At 35.9% G+C, this 22,418-nt stretch overlaps 1 protein-coding gene across 3 annotated transcripts in view; it reads left to right on the top strand.

Moving 5' to 3' along the window:
• Positions 1-22,418, top strand: part of LOC106877945 (uncharacterized) — a 114,115-nt gene that overhangs the window by 41,285 nt on the left and 50,412 nt on the right. For 2 of the 3 annotated variants that reach the window (XM_089364042.1, XM_089364049.1), the window contains exon 4: positions 17,543-17,648. In XM_089364042.1, the coding sequence (XP_089220168.1) occupies positions 17,543-17,648 (106 nt within the window). Of the gene's footprint in view, positions 1-1,813; positions 1,858-17,542; positions 17,649-22,418 lie in introns of those variants that run through there. The other variant, XM_089364054.1, reaches the window with a different exon arrangement.

Genomic DNA, 22,418 nt, shown 5'->3' with positions numbered 1-22,418 from the left:
CGTTATACTTGGAAATTAGATAATGAAAATCACCTTTCTGCTACCAAATACTCTATCTACTAAGAGTAACAGCCAAGAATATTATATAGGTATATACCGATCACATAGTTTTGGTTTCAGTCCCACTGATTGGCACCTCGGACTAGTGTCTTCTAGATCCCGGACTAATCAAAGTCTTGTGAGTGGATTTGACAGATGGAAACTGAAAGAAGCTTATATATATATATATATATATATATATATATATATATGACTACACTTTCTGAGTGGTTGGCGTTAGGAAGGGCATCCAGCTGTAGAAACTCTGCCAAATCAGACTGGAGCCTGGTGTTGCCATCCGGTTTCACCAGTCCTCAGTCAAATCGTCCAACCCATGCTAGCATGGAAAGCAGACGTTAAATGATGATGATGATGATGATATTATCAGCATCATTAGTTAATATCTGTTTTCCATGCTGGCATGGGTTGGATAGTTTGAGAAGCACTGGTGAGGCTGGGAACCATAACAGGTTTCATTGTCTGTTTTGGCATGGTTTCTACAGCTGGATGCCCTTCCTCATGCCAACCACTTTACAGAATAAACTTGTGTTTATTACAGTTTTCCCCAATACATGCACACGATACATACATACATATATATGGTACATACATCCATACACACCACACACACACACACACACACACACACACACACACACACATATATATAGAGAGAGAGCGCAATAAGACAATGGAGGGGATCAATAGGTGGTATTCATCAACTTATAGACATTATATTATGTCAGTTTATTTATTTACTAAAAGGACAATTATAATAATATACGTACATATTTGACATATTATGCCTACCCTTACCCATTTATTACACTTAGTAATGTAATTGTCATGCAATGAAAAAACACTTGTGTAATAATAATTGGGTATTCTACCAGCAGTATATTGGATAGATATTATCCCTTAGTTGGTTGGGTTCACAACCTCTAACTTTCTTGGAATTATATATATATATATATATATATATATATAGTGAATCCAAACAAAGAAGAGCAAACAAGAAAAAACAATTACGTGAGGACGTGGTACAAGTACTGTATTATCAGATGCTCAGGAGAGGAAGGAAAGAGGATTAAACGTTTCGAGCAAAGCTCTTCTTCAGAAATAGGAAAGTCCAAAGGAAGGGAAGACGGAGGAAGAAAATCGCCAACGATACACACGTGGTTGATAAATATATACATACATGTGTGTGTGTGCATGTGTCTAGTGTGTGTAAGTACGGATGCAGTAGATTAATTACATTGCAGCAGTATTTAGTTATTTAGCTTTGCATTCAAATCTTGCCATTGCTGACTTTAACCTTACATCTTTCTGGGACTCAATAATAATTAAAAAATTCGTCAGTTATTATGAGTAAGTCCTGGGGACGATTTGCTCAACTAAAGTCGGTGCTCCAGCATGGCCACAGTCAAATGACTGAAACAAGTAAAAGAGTAAATAGACTGACTGTGCCCTTTCTTCTCCTAATGTACCACCCTGTGCTTGTGCTAGAGTCCATTGTTATTGTTTTAAAATAAGTTTGTAGCACTTTTAGCCCAATATTTAGCATTAAGTCTATTATTTTTGTATTGGAATCTAGATCTATAAGAACCTCAGAAATTCTCACTCAGATGTTCCTCGTATTCATTTTACTGTATGTACAAAAAGAAAAAGAAAAAGAAAAAGCCCTGTGTTCCATTCGTTGTTAGTCATAGAAACAACATAGTCCGACTGCTATTTGTACTACAAATATATAATATTATTTGTATTTTCAGATCTCTGCAAGTTTAAAAAATTTCATCATGGTAGTTTTATAGATGTCAGGTATTCCATCAACATTTTGGATGTGCTGTTCTTAGTAAAAAAAAAAAAAAAGAAAATATTATGTACATTTTTCAATTATATTACTTCCACTTCTTGGTCTATATGGAAAAAAAAATTTACTTTCTCTTCTGAGTATAACAGCATGGCTAATTTCTTTGCTACTTTTTATACATATATATATATATACATATATATTTTTAAAAAATGAATTCATTATTTTTTTCCCTAATAAATTCATTTAACATGCTTTATCTCTAAAACCTTTTCTCGCTAACAGGTCTTGAAAAAATACTTGATAAAATATTTCCTTGTTATTGAATGCTGTTACCATTTTTTTTTTTTTTTTAAAGAGCGTTGTTAAACAGAGCATTCACTTATTTATTTCCTAACAATTCTGAATGTAAGCCTTGTTTGATTCTGGTTGATTTTAGAATAATTTGGATATTTAAGGAAACCATTTAAAAAAAAAAAAAATCTAACTACATTGATAGATATTTCATTGGGTTAAATCCAGAATGGGGTTCATTTCTAACCAGAATATATACAAAGCAGATTGTTATTTGTTTTGTTGCATTTTGATTTTGGGAGTTTATTTGTACAAATGTTATTTATAGATTTTTCATCTTTTAAACTTGTGAAATTTTCTTTTGCATGCTGAAAGTCTTATAATTCTCTTCCATTCCAGATTATAAGACTCTGGTGCTACTCACTTCCAAGTTTAAATCATTACTCAACCCATTTCATCACTCTCTATACAAAATACACACACAACAGGCTTCCGTATAGTTTCTCCATCTACCATTTCTCCTCATTAGGTATTGATTGGCCTGAGGCTACAGTAGAAGACACACTTGCCCAAGATGCCATGCAGTAAGATTGAACTTGGGACCACATGATTACAAAGTGAACACTGTTATTCACATACCCTCTCTTATTTAGAATTACACTATTTTCAAGATCTTTTAGAATGTTGTACACGGTTCTTTAATTATGAATAATTTTCTAATGTTTATTTATTAATACAGGTTTTGCTTCTCTTTACCTAATTGATATAATGAAGTCAAATATTGTGAACAGATTTTTGTCCCAGATAAGAAAAAAAAAAAAAAATCCTTTTATATTTTATATTTCACTATCTTTATTTTCAAACTTCTTTCTAAATCTTAGCTAATTATTCTCTATGGAATTATACTGTTAAAATTCCAGATTGCACTTTTAAGTCATCATTTTGCACAATTTTAGTTAACCCTTTCTGCTGAAATAAGCTGTCTCTATATTGATTGGTTTTGAAAATAACGAAGACTCGGGTAAAATAACTTTGTCATTATAAAGCTGGTATTTGGATCATGGAATTTTGATGGAAGGTTTTAATTCAGAATATTTCAGACAGGAAGTTTGTGGTATACAATAATCCCTTGACTATTGCAGGTGTTACATTCCAAAACCTCCTACAGAAATTGGTTGGCACTCCATCGGTTACGACAACGAGGTTTCCAGTTGATCCGATCAACGGAACAGCCTGTTCGTGAAATTAACGTGCAAGTGGCTGAGCACTCCACAGACATGTGTTGCCTTAATGTAGTTCTCGGGGAGATTCAGCATGACACAGAGTGTGACAAGGCTGGCCCTTTGAAATACAGGTACAACAGAAACAGGAATAAGGAGGGAGAGAAAGTTGTGGTGAAAGAGTACAGCAGGGTTCTCCACCATCCCCTGCCAGAGCCTTGTGGAGCTTTAGGTGTTTTTGCTCAATAAACACTCACAACACCCGGTCTGGGAATCTGCTGCCCTAACCACTGGGCCATTGCGCCTCCACTCCCACAGAAATAATTAAAATCTAAAGAAATATAAATACCTATTGGCCGCAAAAACTCGCGATATACTGTGAAGTCCTCGATATAAATTTACATATATTAACCAGAAAAATCCATGATGTACTGAGTGTATGATAGGTGAACTGCAATATGGTGAGGGATTACTGTAGTACCAAAGACAGTCATTAGTGGGTTGGTATTGAAAAGGATTAAATCTCTCTATCCTGAGACCAATATATTTTGGAAAGATGTTCAACTTATGCATTGAGATTTACATTAACCCTTTAGCATTCAGATTTTTCTATCAAATGTAATGCTTATTTAATTGCAATGTTTTGAATTAATCATGCATTATCTTGTAGCTTTGAGATTTTGATGATGTGATTATTTATTTTTTTAGAATGGCATTGTAGGGTAGGTGTGAGAGGCCAGATCTAGCCAGTTTGAACATAAAACAGGTAAAATAGTTTGGCCGGATATGGCTGGCTTGAATGCTAAAGGGTTAATCTATATTTGTATATTTCTTTACAGATCTTGTTTGTAATTGTCTGATACACATGTATGCTACATGATAGTCTTTGGGATATTGGGTTTGAATCATAATTGTTTCTGTGGAGCCTTAGTCAGTCACTTGTATATGTATGTGTTCAAGATCCCTCACTGTGGCATAATGTTGTGTACCCTGGAATACAGCACTCAGAATCTGGTATGACTAGAAGTGCCAAAGGGAGGAGGAGGGCTGCATGGAAAACAAGGTTCCCATCAGGTCCTGAATCTGCTATTATGTGCCCCCAAGGTAACCATGGATTTTGTGCCAAACTTGGCTGAATAATCCACCTCAGGACCCACAATGTGTAAAGCTGATAACTTGGTCATCTTCAGAGACATGAAGGATGAGACTAATGTATGTGTTAGCTTGGACAAGAGTGTGGTTGCCCATGGATACAAGTCTTCTCTCCCCCACCCCACACACCCTACCAATGTTTATCCAAGATAAAAGCCAATGACAAGAGCCAATTCAGCCTGACACCAGTGTCATAATGTGTTGCTATCAAATGACAAAGAGCCAGAAGAGGCATGACTCTACAATGCCATTCTAAAAATCTCATCTGTGGACCCCAAATATCCTTCCAGTGCCCCTTCCCCCCAAGCATCTTTCTGGTGCTCCCCAAGCATCGTTCTGTCCTCCCCCCACTTTGATAAGTTGTAGTGCACCTGAGCACTACACACAATAATTTCATTATTATATTTGTAATTGAAAGCATAGAGGCAAATATAAAAAGAAAAATTAAGATTGTATTTTATCTAAAATGCACTTTCTCTATGCCTTTAGTTCAATAGTTCTTTTCAAATGGTACCTTGAACCTTGTATTTTCAGTTGCCGATGATATTCTACTTAAAAGTTAAAAATCTCTCAGCTATTGTTGTTTACTGTTGAATTAGTCTCACACTTAGGCTAAATTTATCTCTTCTTTCAATGTTGTTGCCATTTCAGTTGAAGTTTTGCTGATAAAACAATTATCATTTGTTGTTTTTATTAACTATGTGAAATACTTCCATGGACCTCAACATGGTTCAACTCTTTTTGATGTTAGTCCACCCGAAATCACTTCTCGTTCCTATTTCAAAGCTCTTGATTTGTGGTGTTCATATTTAACCCTGTATCATTTAAACTGGTCAAAATAGTCTTCCTGTTTTATGTTCAGACTGACCAGATCCAGCCTATCACGCCTACTCTATCATTCTAACAATTAACAGCTACCTCTTCAAAATCTCAAAGCCACAAGATAATGCATGATTAACCCTTTAGCATTTACATCATTCTGTCAAAAGCAATGTTTATTTATTTGCATTATTATCAATTAATCATGTATTGTTTTGTAACTATAAGATTTTGATGAAGTAAATTTTTATTCTTTTATTTTTTATTGTTTTACTTGTTTCAGTCATTTTGACTGTGGCCATGCTGGAGCGCCAACTTTAGTCGAACAAATTGAACTGGGACTGACTTATTCTTTATAAGCCTAGTACTTATTCTATTGGTCTCATTTTGCCAAACTCCTAGTTTGGGGGATGTAAACACAGCAACACCGATTGTCAAGCAGTGGTAGTGGGGACAAGCACACACACACACACACACACACACATACACACACTTATATGACAGGTTTCTTTCAGTTTCTGTCTACCAAATCCACTCACAAGGTTGAGGGAAGTCCCTCACCAGTATACTGGTATTGGAGGTGTGACATTTCTGACCGTGAGCAGCAATCTTTAGGTCATGATATCTCTTAGAATAATTGATCTCATAGGCTGAAATTTTGCATTACTTTGATACTTGCCTAGATGCTGTTCTAGTGTGATTAGATACACTCCATTTGTTCATCTTCCAGAGACACTTGAATGCTACTACCCAGGGGGTCAGAAACACTTGAACTTCTGCATATGGCTCTGAGCAACCCCACAACAAAATCTAGGCCAGCCTCATCAATGTCTTTGATTCAGCATCCAGTCTGTTGGCATTCCAAGTTAAAGCATATTATCTTTGATAGTCTGGTAGAAAAATTGACCTAAGATAAGGGTGTGTTTGTCTAGTCAGTCATCTGGTGACCATTTTGAATTTATAATTAGGTCATGAATAGATAATGTGGAAATTTGAATATCATGTTTTTCGACAGAACTAACATTGTTCTTGACGTATGTCATATTTGGTTTGCCTGGGTTTTATTCCTGCTGAGAGCATCTTCAATTTAGAGGTGTTTCCCTATGTCTGAGTGGGGTTGGTCTTGACTTAATTCAAAACATTGTGAATAAACAAGCATTACATTTGATAGAGTAATCTGAATGCTAAAGAGTTAAATAGGCTGAGTTTGTCATTAAATGGTAAGAAAACCATCTTGTGTTAGATAATTCTTTGGTTAGCATCAGCATCTGTAGCATTTATTATCATGGTTTCCATGTCTTTGATTCCTTAGCAATGTCAGGATCCCTTGTGTCTCACTTCATTCAAAACACCCTGTGTTTATTCTGCATGTATACATTATTTATCTTGTAGTGGATCACACTTTATTTCTCTTCAGCTCTCAGAGCTTCTCTCTATTAATCATCCAGTGTTGCCAACACACTGAATCACTCACCATTCAGATGGTGCATCATTATAGTATATTCTTTCATTCTGAGAGAATTGCACATGTCATCAACAACAGAGGCACTCAGATAAACTTGGCTGAAACACAACTTTCATTACTAGGTCACCAAAATTTAGAGGTGTTTCCCTATGTCTGAGTGGGGTTGGTCTTGACTTAATTCAATAATAATTGGCTTAAGATTTTTTTTTTTTTTTTTTTTTTTTGCTTAGTGCATTTGAAGAATAATTTCATTAAGTTACTTCAGTCATTCTATTTTAAATTTTGTATTTCGTGTTCGTGTTTGTGGGTTTATATATATGTGTGTGTTGTGTGTGTTTGTGTGTATATGTGTGTGTGTGTGTGTGTGTGTGTGTGTGTGTGTGTGTCTGTGTGTATATATATATATATATATCTATGCACACAAACGCACACATATATATAACGTGTCTGTGTATATATGTATAATATATATATATATATATATATATATATATCTATATATATATATATATATATATATATATACATATATACGCAGGAGTGGCTGTGTGGCAAGTAGCTTGCTTACCAACCACATGGTTCCGGGTTCATTCCCACTGCGTGGCACCTTGGGTAAGTGTCTTCTACTATAGCCTCGAGTCGACCAAAGCCTTGTGAGTGGATTTGGTAGACGGAAACTGAAAGAAGCCTGTCGTATATATGTATATATATATATATATATATATATATATATATATATATAGATATATATATATAGATATATATATATAGATATATATATATATATATATGTATATGTGTGTATATGTTTGTGTGTCTGTGTTTCTCCCCCCACCATCGCTTGACAACTGTTGGTGGTGTGTTTAGGTCCCCGTAACTTAGCGGTTCGGCAAAAGAGACCGATAGAATAAGTACTAGGCATCCAAAGAATAAGTCCTGGGGTTGATTTGCTCGACTAAAGGCGGTGCTCCAGCATGGCCGCAGTCAAATGACTGAAACAAGTAAAAGAGTAAAGAATATATATATATAAGAGACAAGTGTACGTACACTGCTATATATATATATATATATATATATATATATATATATATATATATATATATATAAATAATACAGAATGGGACAAGAATGCAAAACATGAAGACAGTTAGGTGATACAAGAAAGGGACATACACACACATATATATAATTCGTTTTTAATATGGAACTCAAAGAAAAGATATCAATAGTAGTGTATATAGTGTAAATAAATTGTATCATATTGGGCTAAAAATCGTTTGGAGAGAAAAAAGTTGGAGTTCAACCATTAAAATTGAATTATTTTGTGTATCTTGAATCCCTAAATTCCTATAGCAAGTGTGTACACACACACACACACACACACACACACACACACACACACGCACACGCACACACACATGGGTTGGAGGTGGCATCATTGTTTGATTCAGTTCTTATTTCAAGTCTCTGCTCTTCTTACATCATTCAGACACCATGCTTCACTGCTCTTCCTAACTCCAACCACATTGCTGTGGGAAGCGGCTATATTTTATCATAATATCAATTCTAGAAGGGTTGTGTTGCCATTGGCAATACTTAAGGGTCCTCCCACTTTCTGGCTGCTTTCTTGTACCTCTCTCACTAAGTAACCATGTACCTCCTCTATAGAAAGACACCTATTTCTGCCTCCCTATTTCCCTCTTACATTCTAACCTTTCATCATCTTGATACTGGCTCATCTCCTCTAATGCGCCCTCTGTTGTGGCAAGACACCTGCTTCTGTCTCTCTCTCTTTGACACACTCTAGCCTCTCATCCCCTGACACAAGTTTCCCTCCTCAAATGCCCTGCCCCTCTCATAATTCCTTGTCTTGCAAGTTACTTGGTTACCCTGCCAGTGCTGGTGCCATGTTAAAAGCATCCAGTCCACACTGTAACATGGTTGGCATTTGGAAGGGTATCCAGCTGTAAAAATCATGTGCTAGTGCCACATAGAGAGTACTGAGTCCACTCTGCGGAGTGGTTGGTGTTATGAAGGGCATCCAGCCGTAAAATCCCTGCCAAAACAAACACAGTAGCCTAGGTTAGATTTTCTATGTGGCCAGCTCCTGTCAACCATCCTACCCATGCATGCATGGAAGATGGACATTAAATGATGATGGTGATGAAGCTTTGCTATACATGTATTATTTATTGCAAGAAACAGTTAGGTTTCTCAAACGTTTTTACATATTTCAGCCTACACAAGTGAATGTGTGATGAACAAAATAGGTATTTTGAAAGAAGTATCTATAAAACTAGCTTTTAAACATCAAATGGCTAGTGGCCCCACCAGAATAAAATAATCATCAAAAGGATCCATAGATAAAAAAAAAAAAAAGGTTCAGAATCACTGTTTTAAAGTATTTAGCAAACTTAAATATTTTTCCATTGACAGTTTGCATTCAATTCTAAAGTACCTTCTGAGATCCGTAAAATTGGTATTGAATGCATTTCCTGTAGACGCTTGTCCTTTCATTGTCAGTCAGCAGGAATTGATAATTGCAGGTAGGTTTGTTGATTAGAGTGCTTTAGACATTTTGTTAAGAATATTTTTGGAATAATATAATTACAGGATGATTCAAGTTTAGATCTCCTGTGGAAGTTTTAAGAGCCAAGTGATGAATGCAAATGATTTAGTTCAAGTAGTTTCTAGAGTTTATTTATCAGAAATCTTTACTTTGTTTTCATTTTTATTTTGTTCTTATATTTTAAAAAAAATATATATATATATACAGATATACATCTATATCATCATCATCAATTAACATCTGCCTTCCATGCTAGCATGTGTGGGACGGTTTTGCAAGAGCCGGCCAGGCAGAAGCCTGCACCAAACTTCTGTGACTGTTTCGGCAGGATTTTTACAGCTGGATGCCCTTCCTAACACCAACCTACTGCTTTTTATGTAGCACAAGCACAGGCAAGATCAGTTTTGACAAGGTTTTTACTGCTGGATGCCCTTCTGTACACCAACCACTTTGTAGTGTGGACTGGGTGCTTTTAAGTGGCACCTGCACTGACAGGGTTACCAAGTACTTGCAAGACAAAAAGAGCTTTCAAGAGGGGGAGGAAGCATTGGAGGAGGTGATCTTATGTCTGATGATGAAAGGTTATAGTGAGACAATGAGACAAAAACAGGTGTCTTGCTGTAGAGGAAATATAAGATTACCCGGCTAAAGAGAGAGAGAGAGAGAGAGAGAGAGAGATCAGGAATGAAGATGGGAACAGGTGTCCTACTGCAAAGGAAATACATGGTTACCCAATCTGAAGGAAGTGCAGGAGAAGAAGAGAAAGACAGAGTGGGAGACAGCAGGATAGAGATGGTGGCAAAATGCCGGACATACTCACAAGTGATGAGGATCAGAATATAAATGGGATATAAATGTCTATATATATATATATATATATATTAAAAAAAAAAAATGAATGTGCAAATAATTGATATCACTTTAGAGCATGGAATTTATAATTTGAACATAATTGTGGAGTTGTTGGAGTAGAATATATCATAGAAATAAGGGAGTAAAAAGGTGTGCAGACGGTCTCTTACAGCCGTTTCTAGAATAGCTATGCATATGGTGCATTTCTTAGCAAAATGTATATGCCTATTACATTATGCCATTAGTTGCAATTTTATCTGTACTCTAAATATAAATATATATATATATATATATATATATATATATATATATAGGTGCAGGAGTGGCTGTGTGGTAAGAAGCTTGCTTCGCAACCACATGGTTTTGGGTTCCATCCCACTCTGCGGCAACTTGGGCAAGTGTCTTCTGCTGTAGCCTTGGGCTGACCAAAGCCTTGTGAGTGGGTTTGGTAGATGGAAACTGAAGGAAGCCTGTTATATATATATGTGTGTGTGTGTGTGTTTGGCCTGATGAGTAGCTAGGATTTTACATATGTAGCCTGGATTTTATCTACTCTATTCCCTAAATGTGGATGTATCATCATCATCATCGTTTAACGTCCGCCTTCCATGCTAGCATGGGTTGGACGATTTGACTGAGGACTGGTGAAACCGGATGGCAACACCAGGCTCCAATCTAATTTGGCAGAGTTTCTACAGCTGGATGCCCTTCATATATATATATATATATATGTATATATATATATATCATCATCATCATCATCATTTAATGTCTGTTGTCCATGGGTTGGATGGTTTGACTAGGGTGGTACGCTGGAAGGCTGCACCAGACTCCAGTCTGATTTGGTATGGTTTTCTATGGCTGGATGCCCTTCCTAACACCAGCCTATCCAAGAGTGTAATGGATGCTTTTATGTGCCACTGGCATAGGTGCCATTTGCATGACACCAGCATACATTTATCTGCCACTGGCATGGGTGCCAGTTTATGTGACACTGGTATCCGCCATGACTGCGAATTTCCTTGGCTTGATGGGTCATCTTGTCAAGCACGACATTATGCCAAAGGTCTTGGTCATTGCCTCCGTGAGGCCCAACACTCGAATGGAGCTCAGCCACCTTGTGTCTGCGAGGCGCAACACTCAAATGGAACTCAACCACTTCGCCTTTATGGGCATACACACACACATGCATATTTAGATGGAGGTTAAGAAGTTTGTGTCGCAGCTATTTGGTCTTGAATTCTTCTCACTGTGTGGCACTTTGAACTAGTGTCTTCTACAATAGCCCTGGGTTGATCAAAGTCTTGTGAATTGATTTGGTAGATGGAAACTAAAAGAAGCTTTCGTGTGTATGTCTGTGTCTCCTTATCTTGACATTGCACAATTGTTGTAAATGAATACCATTCATTTCCAGTATTCTGCAAAAACCTACCTGGCCATGGGTAAATATTACCTTGCTTTGGAGACAGGTGAAGGCTGGCATCTGGCCATAGAAAATTTACTTCTGTAAAACTTCATCTAACCCATGTGAACATGTAAAAAGTGATATTAAAACGAGGATTATTAGATATGTATATATGAGAGTTTGGTTGCTGTCATATAGATTTTACAGGGTTTTGAGATGTGTGTATATGTGTGTGTCTTTGTGTCTGCGTTTGTCCCCTACCTCTGCTGTTACTGTATTTGTGTCCCTGTAACTTGGCAGTTTGGCAAAAGAGACTGATAGAATAAGTACCAGGTTTAAAAACAAAAAAACAAAAAAAAAAAACAAACCCACTTTGCTGGGCGGTTGGTGTTAGGAAGGGCAACCAAGCATAAAAATCCTGCCAAAACAGACACCGGAAGTCTGGTGCAGGCTTCTGTCTGGCCAGCTCCTGTCAAACTGTCCAACCCATGCCAACATGGAAGGCAGATGTTAATAATGATGACGACGATGATGATGAGGAAGTGCTGGGGTTGATTTGTTTGACTAAACAGTCTTCAAGGCGATGCTCCAGTATGGCCGCAGTCTAATGACTGAAACGAAGAAAAGGTAGAAGTTAACCACATAAGCATTTACACTCTTGTGCTGCTGCTATTTCTTCTCTTTCATCTCATCATTATCATCATCACCTTCCTTAGATCCTATAATTTATTTCTGCTACTCTAGCAGTAAATTCTCGATATTTTTAAGCCTTAGCTTTAAACATATTCAAACATTTTCTTTATATTTTCCTTCTACTGTTCTTATGGATACATTTTTATTTTGTAGTTGATGTCTCGCATATATCCTTTCCAATTTAGATTTTTTTGTTTGTTTGTTTTGCATTGGAATTTGCTTTCCCTCATCAAAACTAACCCGATCCATACATCTTGCTATTTGCCGTCCATGCTCTATCTCTCTTTTCAGAGATCTTTCGTTTTATGAACTAGAAAGAGAAACTACTGAACTCTGCAAAGATCGTCATTTGCTGCAATCTCAATAGTAAAAATGAAAGTGAAAGTATTATTTTTGCTGATATTGAAAGCCTGTTTTAGAAAACACACATAAACGAAGGTGTGTGTTAGAGCAATAAAGAGAATCTGGAAGATCTGATTAATGTGTGTATGTAAAGTCTGTAAGATTTATTTTGTAAATGAAACCAGAAGGAAAAATGAACATACTGGATACTAATATCTAATGCTTGTATATGATGTTGTTTTTATCTTAAAGTAAAACTAAATTACATTCTCTAATGCATTTTGTTTATGAGAATGATGCCTGCAGTCAGTTTGAAAGAAAAAGATTTTTCACATTTCATTTTATTGCTGAATTGTGAGTGAGTGTTGCCAAACGCTGATCTCAGCTGAGTTTAGTACTTTCATTTTCTGCTTCATAAAACGAAAGATTATGCTCTTTTTCAAATTCTAAAGTAAACATTAAACGATTTCCTTCACTTGAACAACAATCACAATAGAGAGTTTTATTTTTTTTTTATATGCTATTACTTTACGCTAAGACCAATCTTTAATCCATGGAAACTTTCTCTCTGTCCATGTCTCAGAGTGTATATCTCTTCTGTTTGAGCAAAACACAACCAACAAATAAACAAAAACATGGATTATGGTGTACATTGTTTTCCAACTAAGTTTATAAAGAAATACTTGTATCAGGATTTCAACCTTTAATCTAAAGGTTATTTAACTGTATTTTAACTAATTAACAGCTAAGACCACATCTTAATCCCTTCTATTTCTCTGCTATTGTCCCCCCCCCCACCCAACATAAAATAAAATAATTCTGTTCAGTTGAATTAAACTGCACTGACAATGGTAAGTAACAGAACTATATGACATTAGCGTTAGCGTGTCTGTCCTCTCAAATTGTATTCAACTTTTTTTACTATTTAAAATAGTGTTAGTTTCATTTCAGAGTGTAGATTTTCCTAAATATTTGTTTGGAAGTAGCAAAGAATGCAAGAATTTGTCATAGTTTGATTGGCAAGTATGGTCTTTATGTAAGCCGTATAATTTTACAGATCTCAGAAGGTACTTTAGAACTGAATGCAAACTGTCAATGGAAAGATATTCAAGTTTGCTAAATGCTTTAAAACAGTGATTCTGAACCATTTTTTTTCTTTTATCTATGGACCCCTTTGATGATTATTTTATTCTGGTGGGGCCAATAGCCATTTGATGTATAAAAGCTAGTTTTATAGATACTTCTTTCAAAATACCTATTTTGTTCATCACACATCCACTTGTGTAGGTTGAAATATGTAAAATTGTTTGAGAAACCTAACTGTTTCTTGCAATAAATAATACATCTATAGCAAAGCTTTTTCATCATCATCATCATCATCGTCATCTAATGTCCATCTTCTATGCATGCGTGGGTAGGATGGTTGACACGAGCTGGCCACATTGAAAAACTACCCTAGACTACTGTGTTTGTTTTGGCAGGGATTTTACAGTTGGATGCCCTTCCTCTAACACCAACCACCCAGCAGAGTGGACTCGATACTTTCTATGTGGCACCAGCACAGGTGAGGTTAGTTCTGGCATGATTTTTACAGCTGGATACCCTTCCAAATGCCAACCATGTTACAGTGTGGACTGGATGCTTTTAACATGGCACCAGCACTGGCAGGGTAACCAAGTAACTTGCAAGACAAGGAATTATGAGAGGGGCAGGGCATTTGAGGAGGGAAACTTGTGTCAGAGGATGAGATGCTAGAGTGTATCAAAGAGACAGAGAGACAGAAGTAGGTGTTTTGCCACAACAGAGGGTGCATTAGAGGAGATGAGCCAGTATCAAGATGATGAAAGGTTAGAATGTAAGAGGGAAATAGGGAGGCAGAAATAGGTGTCTTGCTATAGAGGAGGTACATGGTTACTTAGTGAGAGAGGTACAAGAAAGCAGCCAGAAAGAAGTGTGCTAATGTTAAGGAGACACTTGGTGACTTAGTCAGAGGAAAAACAAGAGGAAAGAAGGAGAGAAAGTAAGAAACAACAAAGATGTAAGAGAGAGCAGAAGAGAGAGATGATGTTGTGTTAGGGTATACTCACAAGTAACAAGGATCTGAGCATAGAACCTGGGTAGAAAAATAAGGTGTGAGTGATGGGGGTTGGAAGGAAGCAGCGATACATTGAGCAGGGCAGTGAGGGCAAGAAAGGGGATTGGAAAACAATCATGGTTTATGAAGAGGAAAATGCAGTTTAGAAGAGGAGGAGTTGTTCGGTTTCTTAGGGTGGAGTGGGTGGGACACATCTCTTCTAGCATTCAAAATAATACTATGGATCCAATTTACTACTTTGTTTATGTGGATCCCTAAGAATCTTACATGGATCCTCAGGAGTCACATGGACCTCAGTTGAGAAGCACTGCATTCGAAACAATGGTGTAAGTGTTTGTCGAAAAGATATACACCAGTAGTTCCCGACCCTTTTAGTTAAATGAGTATTCTTATGAACACCTATCGAAATTGAACCAAATTCAATGACTGGTACCCATGCCAGTGGAACGCTAACAGCACCGTCCGAGCGTGATCATTGCCAGAGCAGTTGTCTGGCTTCCATGCAGGTGGCATGTAAAAAGCACCATCTGAGCGTGATCGTTACCAGTGTTGCCTTACTGGCACTTGTGCTGGTGGCACGTGAAAAAACATTCGAGTGAGGTCGTTGCCAGTGCTGCTGGACTGGCTCCTGTGCAGGTGACACGTAAAAAACACCATTTGACCATGGCCGTTGTCAGTACCGCCTGACTGGCCCGAAACTCTCGGAGTGGTTGGCATTAGGAAGGGCATCCAGCTGTAGAAACTCTGCCAGATCAGATTGGAGCCTGGTGCAGCCATCTGGTTCACCAGTCCTCAGTCAAATCGTCCAACCCATGCTAGCATGGAAAGCGGACATTATACGATGATGATGATGATATATATATATATGAAATTTTGAATTTAGTTCATGGACTCCCAGTACTACCTTTGCAGACCACAGTTTGGGAACCACTGATATAGACTAATGTGATTAATTTTGTTCCCTAGGCAACCTAAGCGCTACTTCTGTAGCTGTTAAGCATGAAGAAAGTTTGGAGGAAGCATACGTATTTATTCTCTCTATAAACTGGATGAAGAGAAAGTCTTTTTTGCATATTTGTAATTTTCATGTCAGGAATGTAGCCTTAGGGAATAAGGTTTTGTTTAATTAAGTATATGAAATACAAGAACTGCTAATTAGAGAGGGAAATGGCTGAATCTTATTAGGTGATGCTAATGAGAAAAACAGTGATTGGAGTAAATGATATTTTTTTTGTTTTTAGGTGTGGGCTTGGCTGTGTGGTAAGAAGTTTGCTTCCCAACCACATGGTTCCAGGTTCAGTCCCACTGTGTGGAACCCTGGGCAAGTGTCTTCTACTGTAGCTTCAGGCTGACCAAAGCTGTGTGAGTGGATTTGGTAGATGGAAACTGAAAGAAGCCTGTTGTGCATGCATTCCAATCAGGTGGCACTGGTATCAACCACGCTCAAATGGTGGTTTTTGCATGCCACCTGCACAGGAGCCAGCCAGGCATATATAAATATATATTTTTGTGTTTGTGTATTTGTGTTTGTTCCCCATAATGTAGCGGTTCAGCAAAAGAGAATGATAGAATAAGTACTAGGCTTATGAAAAATAAGATCTGGGGTCGATTTCTTCGACTAATACCCTTTAAGGCGGTGGTCCAGCATGGCTGCAGTCAAATGACTGAAACCAGTAAAAGAATAAAAGAATAGTTGATCCAATCAACAGAACAGCCTCCTCGTGAAGTTAACATGCAAGTGGCTGAGTACTCCACAAACATGCATACTCTTAATATAAGTTCTCTGGGGGAGTCAGCGTGACACAAAATGTGACAAGGCCAGTCCTTTGAAATACGGTTACTACTCAGTTTTGTCAGCTTAGTGAACTAGGCAGATGTGAAATAAAGTGTCTTGGTCAAGGACACAACTCTCCACCAGGAATTGAACTACCTGGCCTTATGATCATGAGGTGAGTACCCTAATGACTAAGCCATGTGCTTTCACCCAGAGCTATGATTACTCGACAAGTAATACCTCGTGTGGAAATTCTCACTATGCCTGGTGCTCTTTTTTCTGCTTATGATGTCTAATGTCATTTGTATTAAAACATTGACTGTTCATTTATAATGCTTAAACTCATTAATGCGGAGATATATAATACATATACATACTTACACCCACACACACACACAATTCATGTATATTTTGTAAAAACAATTTTTCTCTTTGATTCCATTATTCTCTTTTTTCCTTTTACTCATTTAGTGTATGTATGTGTGTATATATATATATATATATATATATATATATATATATATAACATACATACACATATATAAATATAATAAATATATAAGAATTTTGAATTTTGTTGCTTGACATTTTTCTAAGGATTATGTTTTAATATCAAATGTAATGCCTTCATATTTAAAAGTTTTGATGGACATACCTGGCATCGTAAAATAATTTATTTTCTCAATCCTTCTGCATTGATGTTAATCTTTATTGTACTATAAAAACTATTAAAATTAGTAATTTTTATTTCAACAACATTTTAATTTTGTCATTGATAATTCTGTATATTGTTCAATATATTTAACAGCTGTATTTCTTCTGATTGATAATTAAAGAATAATTATGATTGTATATTTTGTATTGTGTACATTATAAGTTCTAATTGTTGGATATGTTTATTAATTAAAGTAGAAAAGAAAGTACCTAACTGTTGTATATCCATCCCCCCTTCTTCAGATGTCTAATTAGTCTGCAAGGCTGATTTTTTAAAACTTCTTCCTGGTTGTTTTTAGCTGCAGAACGATGAAGTTGCAGGGCAAAGCGAATTTATCAAGCAGTACCTTGAACAACAGAAGAAGCTTTTTGAAATGCAACGAGAAGTGAAAAAAAGAGTTGAAGGTAAGATACATAAATGGTGAGAGAAGCCTGGCGTTTTTTTTTTTTTTGGCTCCCCTTCCTTCTCGTGTGTAAAATTCTTTAAGACATTGCTGAAGTATTGTTGTGACAGCCAACTTGATGGTCTGGTCTGTATGAATGATGGAACTGTTTACAGTGATTTCAACTCTTCTACAGTATTAGGTTTCATAGGTAAGGTTGTGTTGTTAAGAAGTTTGCTTTGCAACCTTGTGGTTTCAGTTTCAATCCCAGTGCTATGCAGTAGCAAGTGAGCAGATGTATTCTACTATAGCAGGGGTCACTAAACTATGGTCCACAAGGTCAGTTCATTCGGCCTACTGTCGCACTGTACCTTTTGTGTAATTACCTGCAATTAGAGTTCATTTGCCTCTGGTATGGCATCAGTGTTTGGAACAACTTATGTCTCTGAGCAAACGTTTTCAATAATGAAGAATGTGAAGTCAGCTCATCGAACGAGGTTGGCTGATGAACATTTGAAAGCAATTCTCTTGGTTGGATGCAGCAATTCCAAAGCAAATATTGATGATATCTTAAAAGCAAAACACCAGTTTCACAAATCTCACTGACCTTTTTTGCTGCTTAGTTTGTGAGATTTGGATATGTGTGCATACTGAGTGTGATATAACCATCTTATTGCTAATGTCACCTTTGATAACTTTTTGGTAAATAAATAAGCTGGTTGTCTTTATTTTTTGTGTATTCTCTGTACTGTAATTGAACAAAATGGTTATGCGGCCTTCACTTGTCATTCTCTCAATTATCTGGTCCACCATGAAAAAGATTTGGTGACCCCTGTACTATAGCTACAAGGTGGACTGAGGCCTTCTGAGTCAATGTGGTTAACAGAAACTGAAAAGATGCCCATCACTTGTTTAGTGTGTGTGTGTGTGTGTTTTCCTTGTTTTGATATCACATGGTAATTGTAAACAAACTTTACTGTCCTGAAAGCAGTGTCATTTGCTTCCAATTTTCCCTGCCCAGACTTGGGGAAAATGTTATCTTACTTGGAAACAAATGAGAGTTAATAGCAGGAAGGGCATCAACCTCTAGAAAAATCTGCCTCAGCAAGTCTTCTCTAAGCCATGCAAGTACAGATAACAGACATTAAAACGATGATGGTGGAATTGAAAAAAATATTTTTGCATACCATTGAGCAGATGACAATGTCGTTAGCTGATGTGTGCTAATGCTGTTGAAGTTGGATTAATTTCATTTCTATTTTTGTTTAATGACCAACACAGAAGAAAACTAATAAAAAGATCAATAAAATATAATGAAATAAGAAAATATAATCTTCATTTTAATATTTCTCTAACTTCATTTCTGTCTAATAATCCATCATAAATTTGCATTTTGTTTTCTTTTAATGTTTGTTCTCACCATGTGTTGCAAGAAATGCTTTTTCAGTTCTCTAATTTGTCTGATTATTTTTTTTCACTGTAAATCTCACCTCTCTTTGCACAGTTGCCATTAAATCACCATGGAAACAGTCAATTAATTAGTTCTTGAATTGATTGCATGTTTAACTTTTCTCTTTATTTAATGGTGTGTATGTATGCATTCTTTCAATTAAGCAGTTTGATTTATGCATTTTGTGTAAGGTTACTTATGTCTCCAATCAAAAACTGACTTCATGTAAAATGTGTATGTATATGTATGTGTGTGTATGTACATATATATGTATGTGTGTGTATGTACATATATATGTATGTGTTTGTATAGCATGTATGTTACTGTTAATGATATGTGTGTTTGTGTGAATTGTTTATTATAATTTATTAATAAAATCATAAACAAATGAAGATAAACTGTTAACATTGTATATGTGTATATATGATGTTACTTCGAATGTGGCAACTTTTATTTCTGATAATTATAATACTGTGTGTATGAGGAGAGAGAAAAAGAGAGAAAGACTATTAAGATTACATTTGTTGCAGTAGTAACATCCTTTTTCTTTGAATCCTGACATTCTTATTTCATGTAATTAGCACTGTTTTTCCAGACCAATTCTGCCTCGGGTATGGTGATCCAACTCCTGTCTTCAAGACCAAGTCGTTGATTTCTTACTGAAGAAATCTGTTGAGAGAATACTTTGCATTTAAATTTAACATTTTGAAACTAGAAAACTCTCTTTTTTTTCTTTCATTCATTCTTCTTCTCATAGCTGACTTTTATTCACAGCAAAAACAACTGGTGGTAATTCATAATTTTTTCCCCACATCTTTATACCTATGATATTTCTTTGTTGTGAAATTTTAATAAGTTTCAGCTAAGACTTGAAATGTTATATTTAATATATGCAGACCAAAATATGCGTAGTGAAATTAAGCATGCCATATTTTAATTCAGTTCCTACATATGGACTGTTTCTTTTTCATTTTAATGGTTGATAAATCAGTCGACAGCTTGGTCCTGCAAGCAATAACTGCTAGACACGTTCCCTTTATACAGTTTTTGATATAGAATATAATATCCTAATCCATGATAACTTGTTATTAAAATAGCTGAGTAATGTATATCAAAGAGAAGAATATTGATTTACCATTAGCTTTTTGAAATGTCCAACCAGGGAATCACTGCATGATTTTTTTTTTGGCCTGTTAGAACTAACAGCTAAATCTCCCTCGAATTGTACTCTACACTTTATTCCATTTTATGCTCACAATAGTGAGCATAAAACCCTTTTGTTCCTATTTCTCATTCATGATTTTACCAAAGTGGAGGAACTAACTTGCTGGTTGTGATCTGTAGGCCCGTTGTGATCATTGTTGAGTGGTCTCTTGGACTGGACAGATGTTAACTGTTTGTAATTTAGTATGTAAAACTGTGGAATCCTGACTGAAGTCAGGCAAAGGATACTGATTGAAATAGCAACATAAAAACAGTTATAAGATATACAAACGAGATTTCAGCAGTAGAATAAATTTTTTGCTGCAAGGAAGAAAAGTTTGCCATTTCTGGCAGAGAGAAATGAAACAGCATCTTTTGTTTCTCTGAAGAATGTATTCTGCCCAAAATATTAGACTTCTCTCTCTAGGGTCATCTTCACAGCATTATAGACTTTTGGGCAAAGCTATGCACTGCACCCTATAATATTTATTTATTCAACAGCAAACCACAGCATACATAGGTCAGTTACCCATGAGGGGGCCCTAGTAATTACCCAGTTACCCATGAGGGCCCCCTAGTAATTGCCTAGTTACCCATGAGGCCCCCTAGTAATTGCCCAGTTACCCATGAGGGCCCCCTAGTAATTGCCCAGTGTGCTGATGTCTTAAGGTGGCACTGTTTCTCTCTCTCATATTTTTAACATGGCACCATCTGGACTAGATTCGTTTTTGGTGACAGAACATTTATAGTTTTCTTGATTTCTTCTGTTTTCAACCATATGATTATGAGGATAATATGTCTGTCTTTCATTATCTTAGGAATTTCATACTGAATAAATATATGTAATTTTTTTTGTTTAGTTATTTTCTGTTCTGGTGGCAAATATCCAAGGTTTTTAACTAAATGAAAACAACACTTTTGTAAAATGTTTTACAAACACACGTACACACACATAGATAGGCTTGCATATTTATCAGAAATATTATTTTTAGAATAATGTTTTGCACTATTTTGTTTCATAATTATTTTGTAATTTTTATTGTAGTATTTTATCAGTTTTAATTGAACCCCTAAGTTTGTAAAATAAAATTAAAAAAAAAATAGAGCTTTAAATTTCATTCTCTATCGTCTCAGTAAATGTGAAAGAAAATGCCAATTTAAAAGTAGTTTAAGTCTTCAGATATTTTTTTTAGTCGTTAATTTTAAATAATCACCGTAAGAATAATAGTAATAATAATAATAATAATAATAAAAAATTAATAAATGTTTAACAAAGCGAAAGTTATAATCTTAGTTTAACCGAACTACATTCTGTCAATCGGTTTGCTAATCCTAGTGCAGTAGAATGCCAGAATGTATTTAACGAACATATGACCTTGCTGCGTTTCGCCTTCCTCATTCAGAGGAAACGGATGTAAGTATTAGACGTATTTCTAATTTACTCTACTTGAAAAATAATATCTGTTACCATTATATTTTGCATTTAATATACAAAGTAAACATTAAAACGAACCCAGTAAATCAGTCGTACATTAGATTATTTCCCAGTTGCATTCGTTTTATCGTTGGGAAGTAATTCTGCCACATTTCGACTATTTCTGTATATATACAAATGGCCGAATCTATTGAGAAAGAAACAAAAAAAATTTCGGTGGCTTTTTTGCGAAATAGCATCGATTATACGGATAGAGATTTTTGAAACGTGTAAATCTAAGCAGTTACAGTTTAAACGAGACGAAAGCCGAAATAATCTAATTTATTTATTCAGCTATTTCCCATCTCTTTGCAAATCTTTTGTCCTCATTTTAAAGCAAGGTCGCCGCCACCTCCATCTACAAATAATCTGTGTGAAATGACTGCTTTTATTCATTCCATATCCCTTTCACTCTTTCCTTTTCAATAACCACAATCTCCCCTCTTACGCTCGGCTAATCACTAATCTTTCTAGATCTTCCACCTAGATTTCACAAAAGAATCTTTAAACATGACGACGAAATGTCTTCACTTCATTTTATTCAACATTATTATTTCTCGTTGTGATGATAATATTTTCCATGTCGGGATGGCTTCAATGCTTATCACTTCATATTTCTCCGTTTTTTCCTTCTCTCTCTCTCTCTCTCTCTCTCTCAGTAAAAA

Source organism: Octopus bimaculoides, chromosome 1, assembly GCF_046866305.1.
Source record: "Octopus bimaculoides isolate indiv1 chromosome 1, ASM4686630v1, whole genome shotgun sequence".
NCBI lineage: Eukaryota > Metazoa > Mollusca > Cephalopoda > Octopoda > Octopodidae > Octopus > Octopus bimaculoides.
The sequence above is the reverse complement of the archived record's forward strand: the minus strand, read 5'-3'. Positions and strand labels throughout refer to the sequence as shown.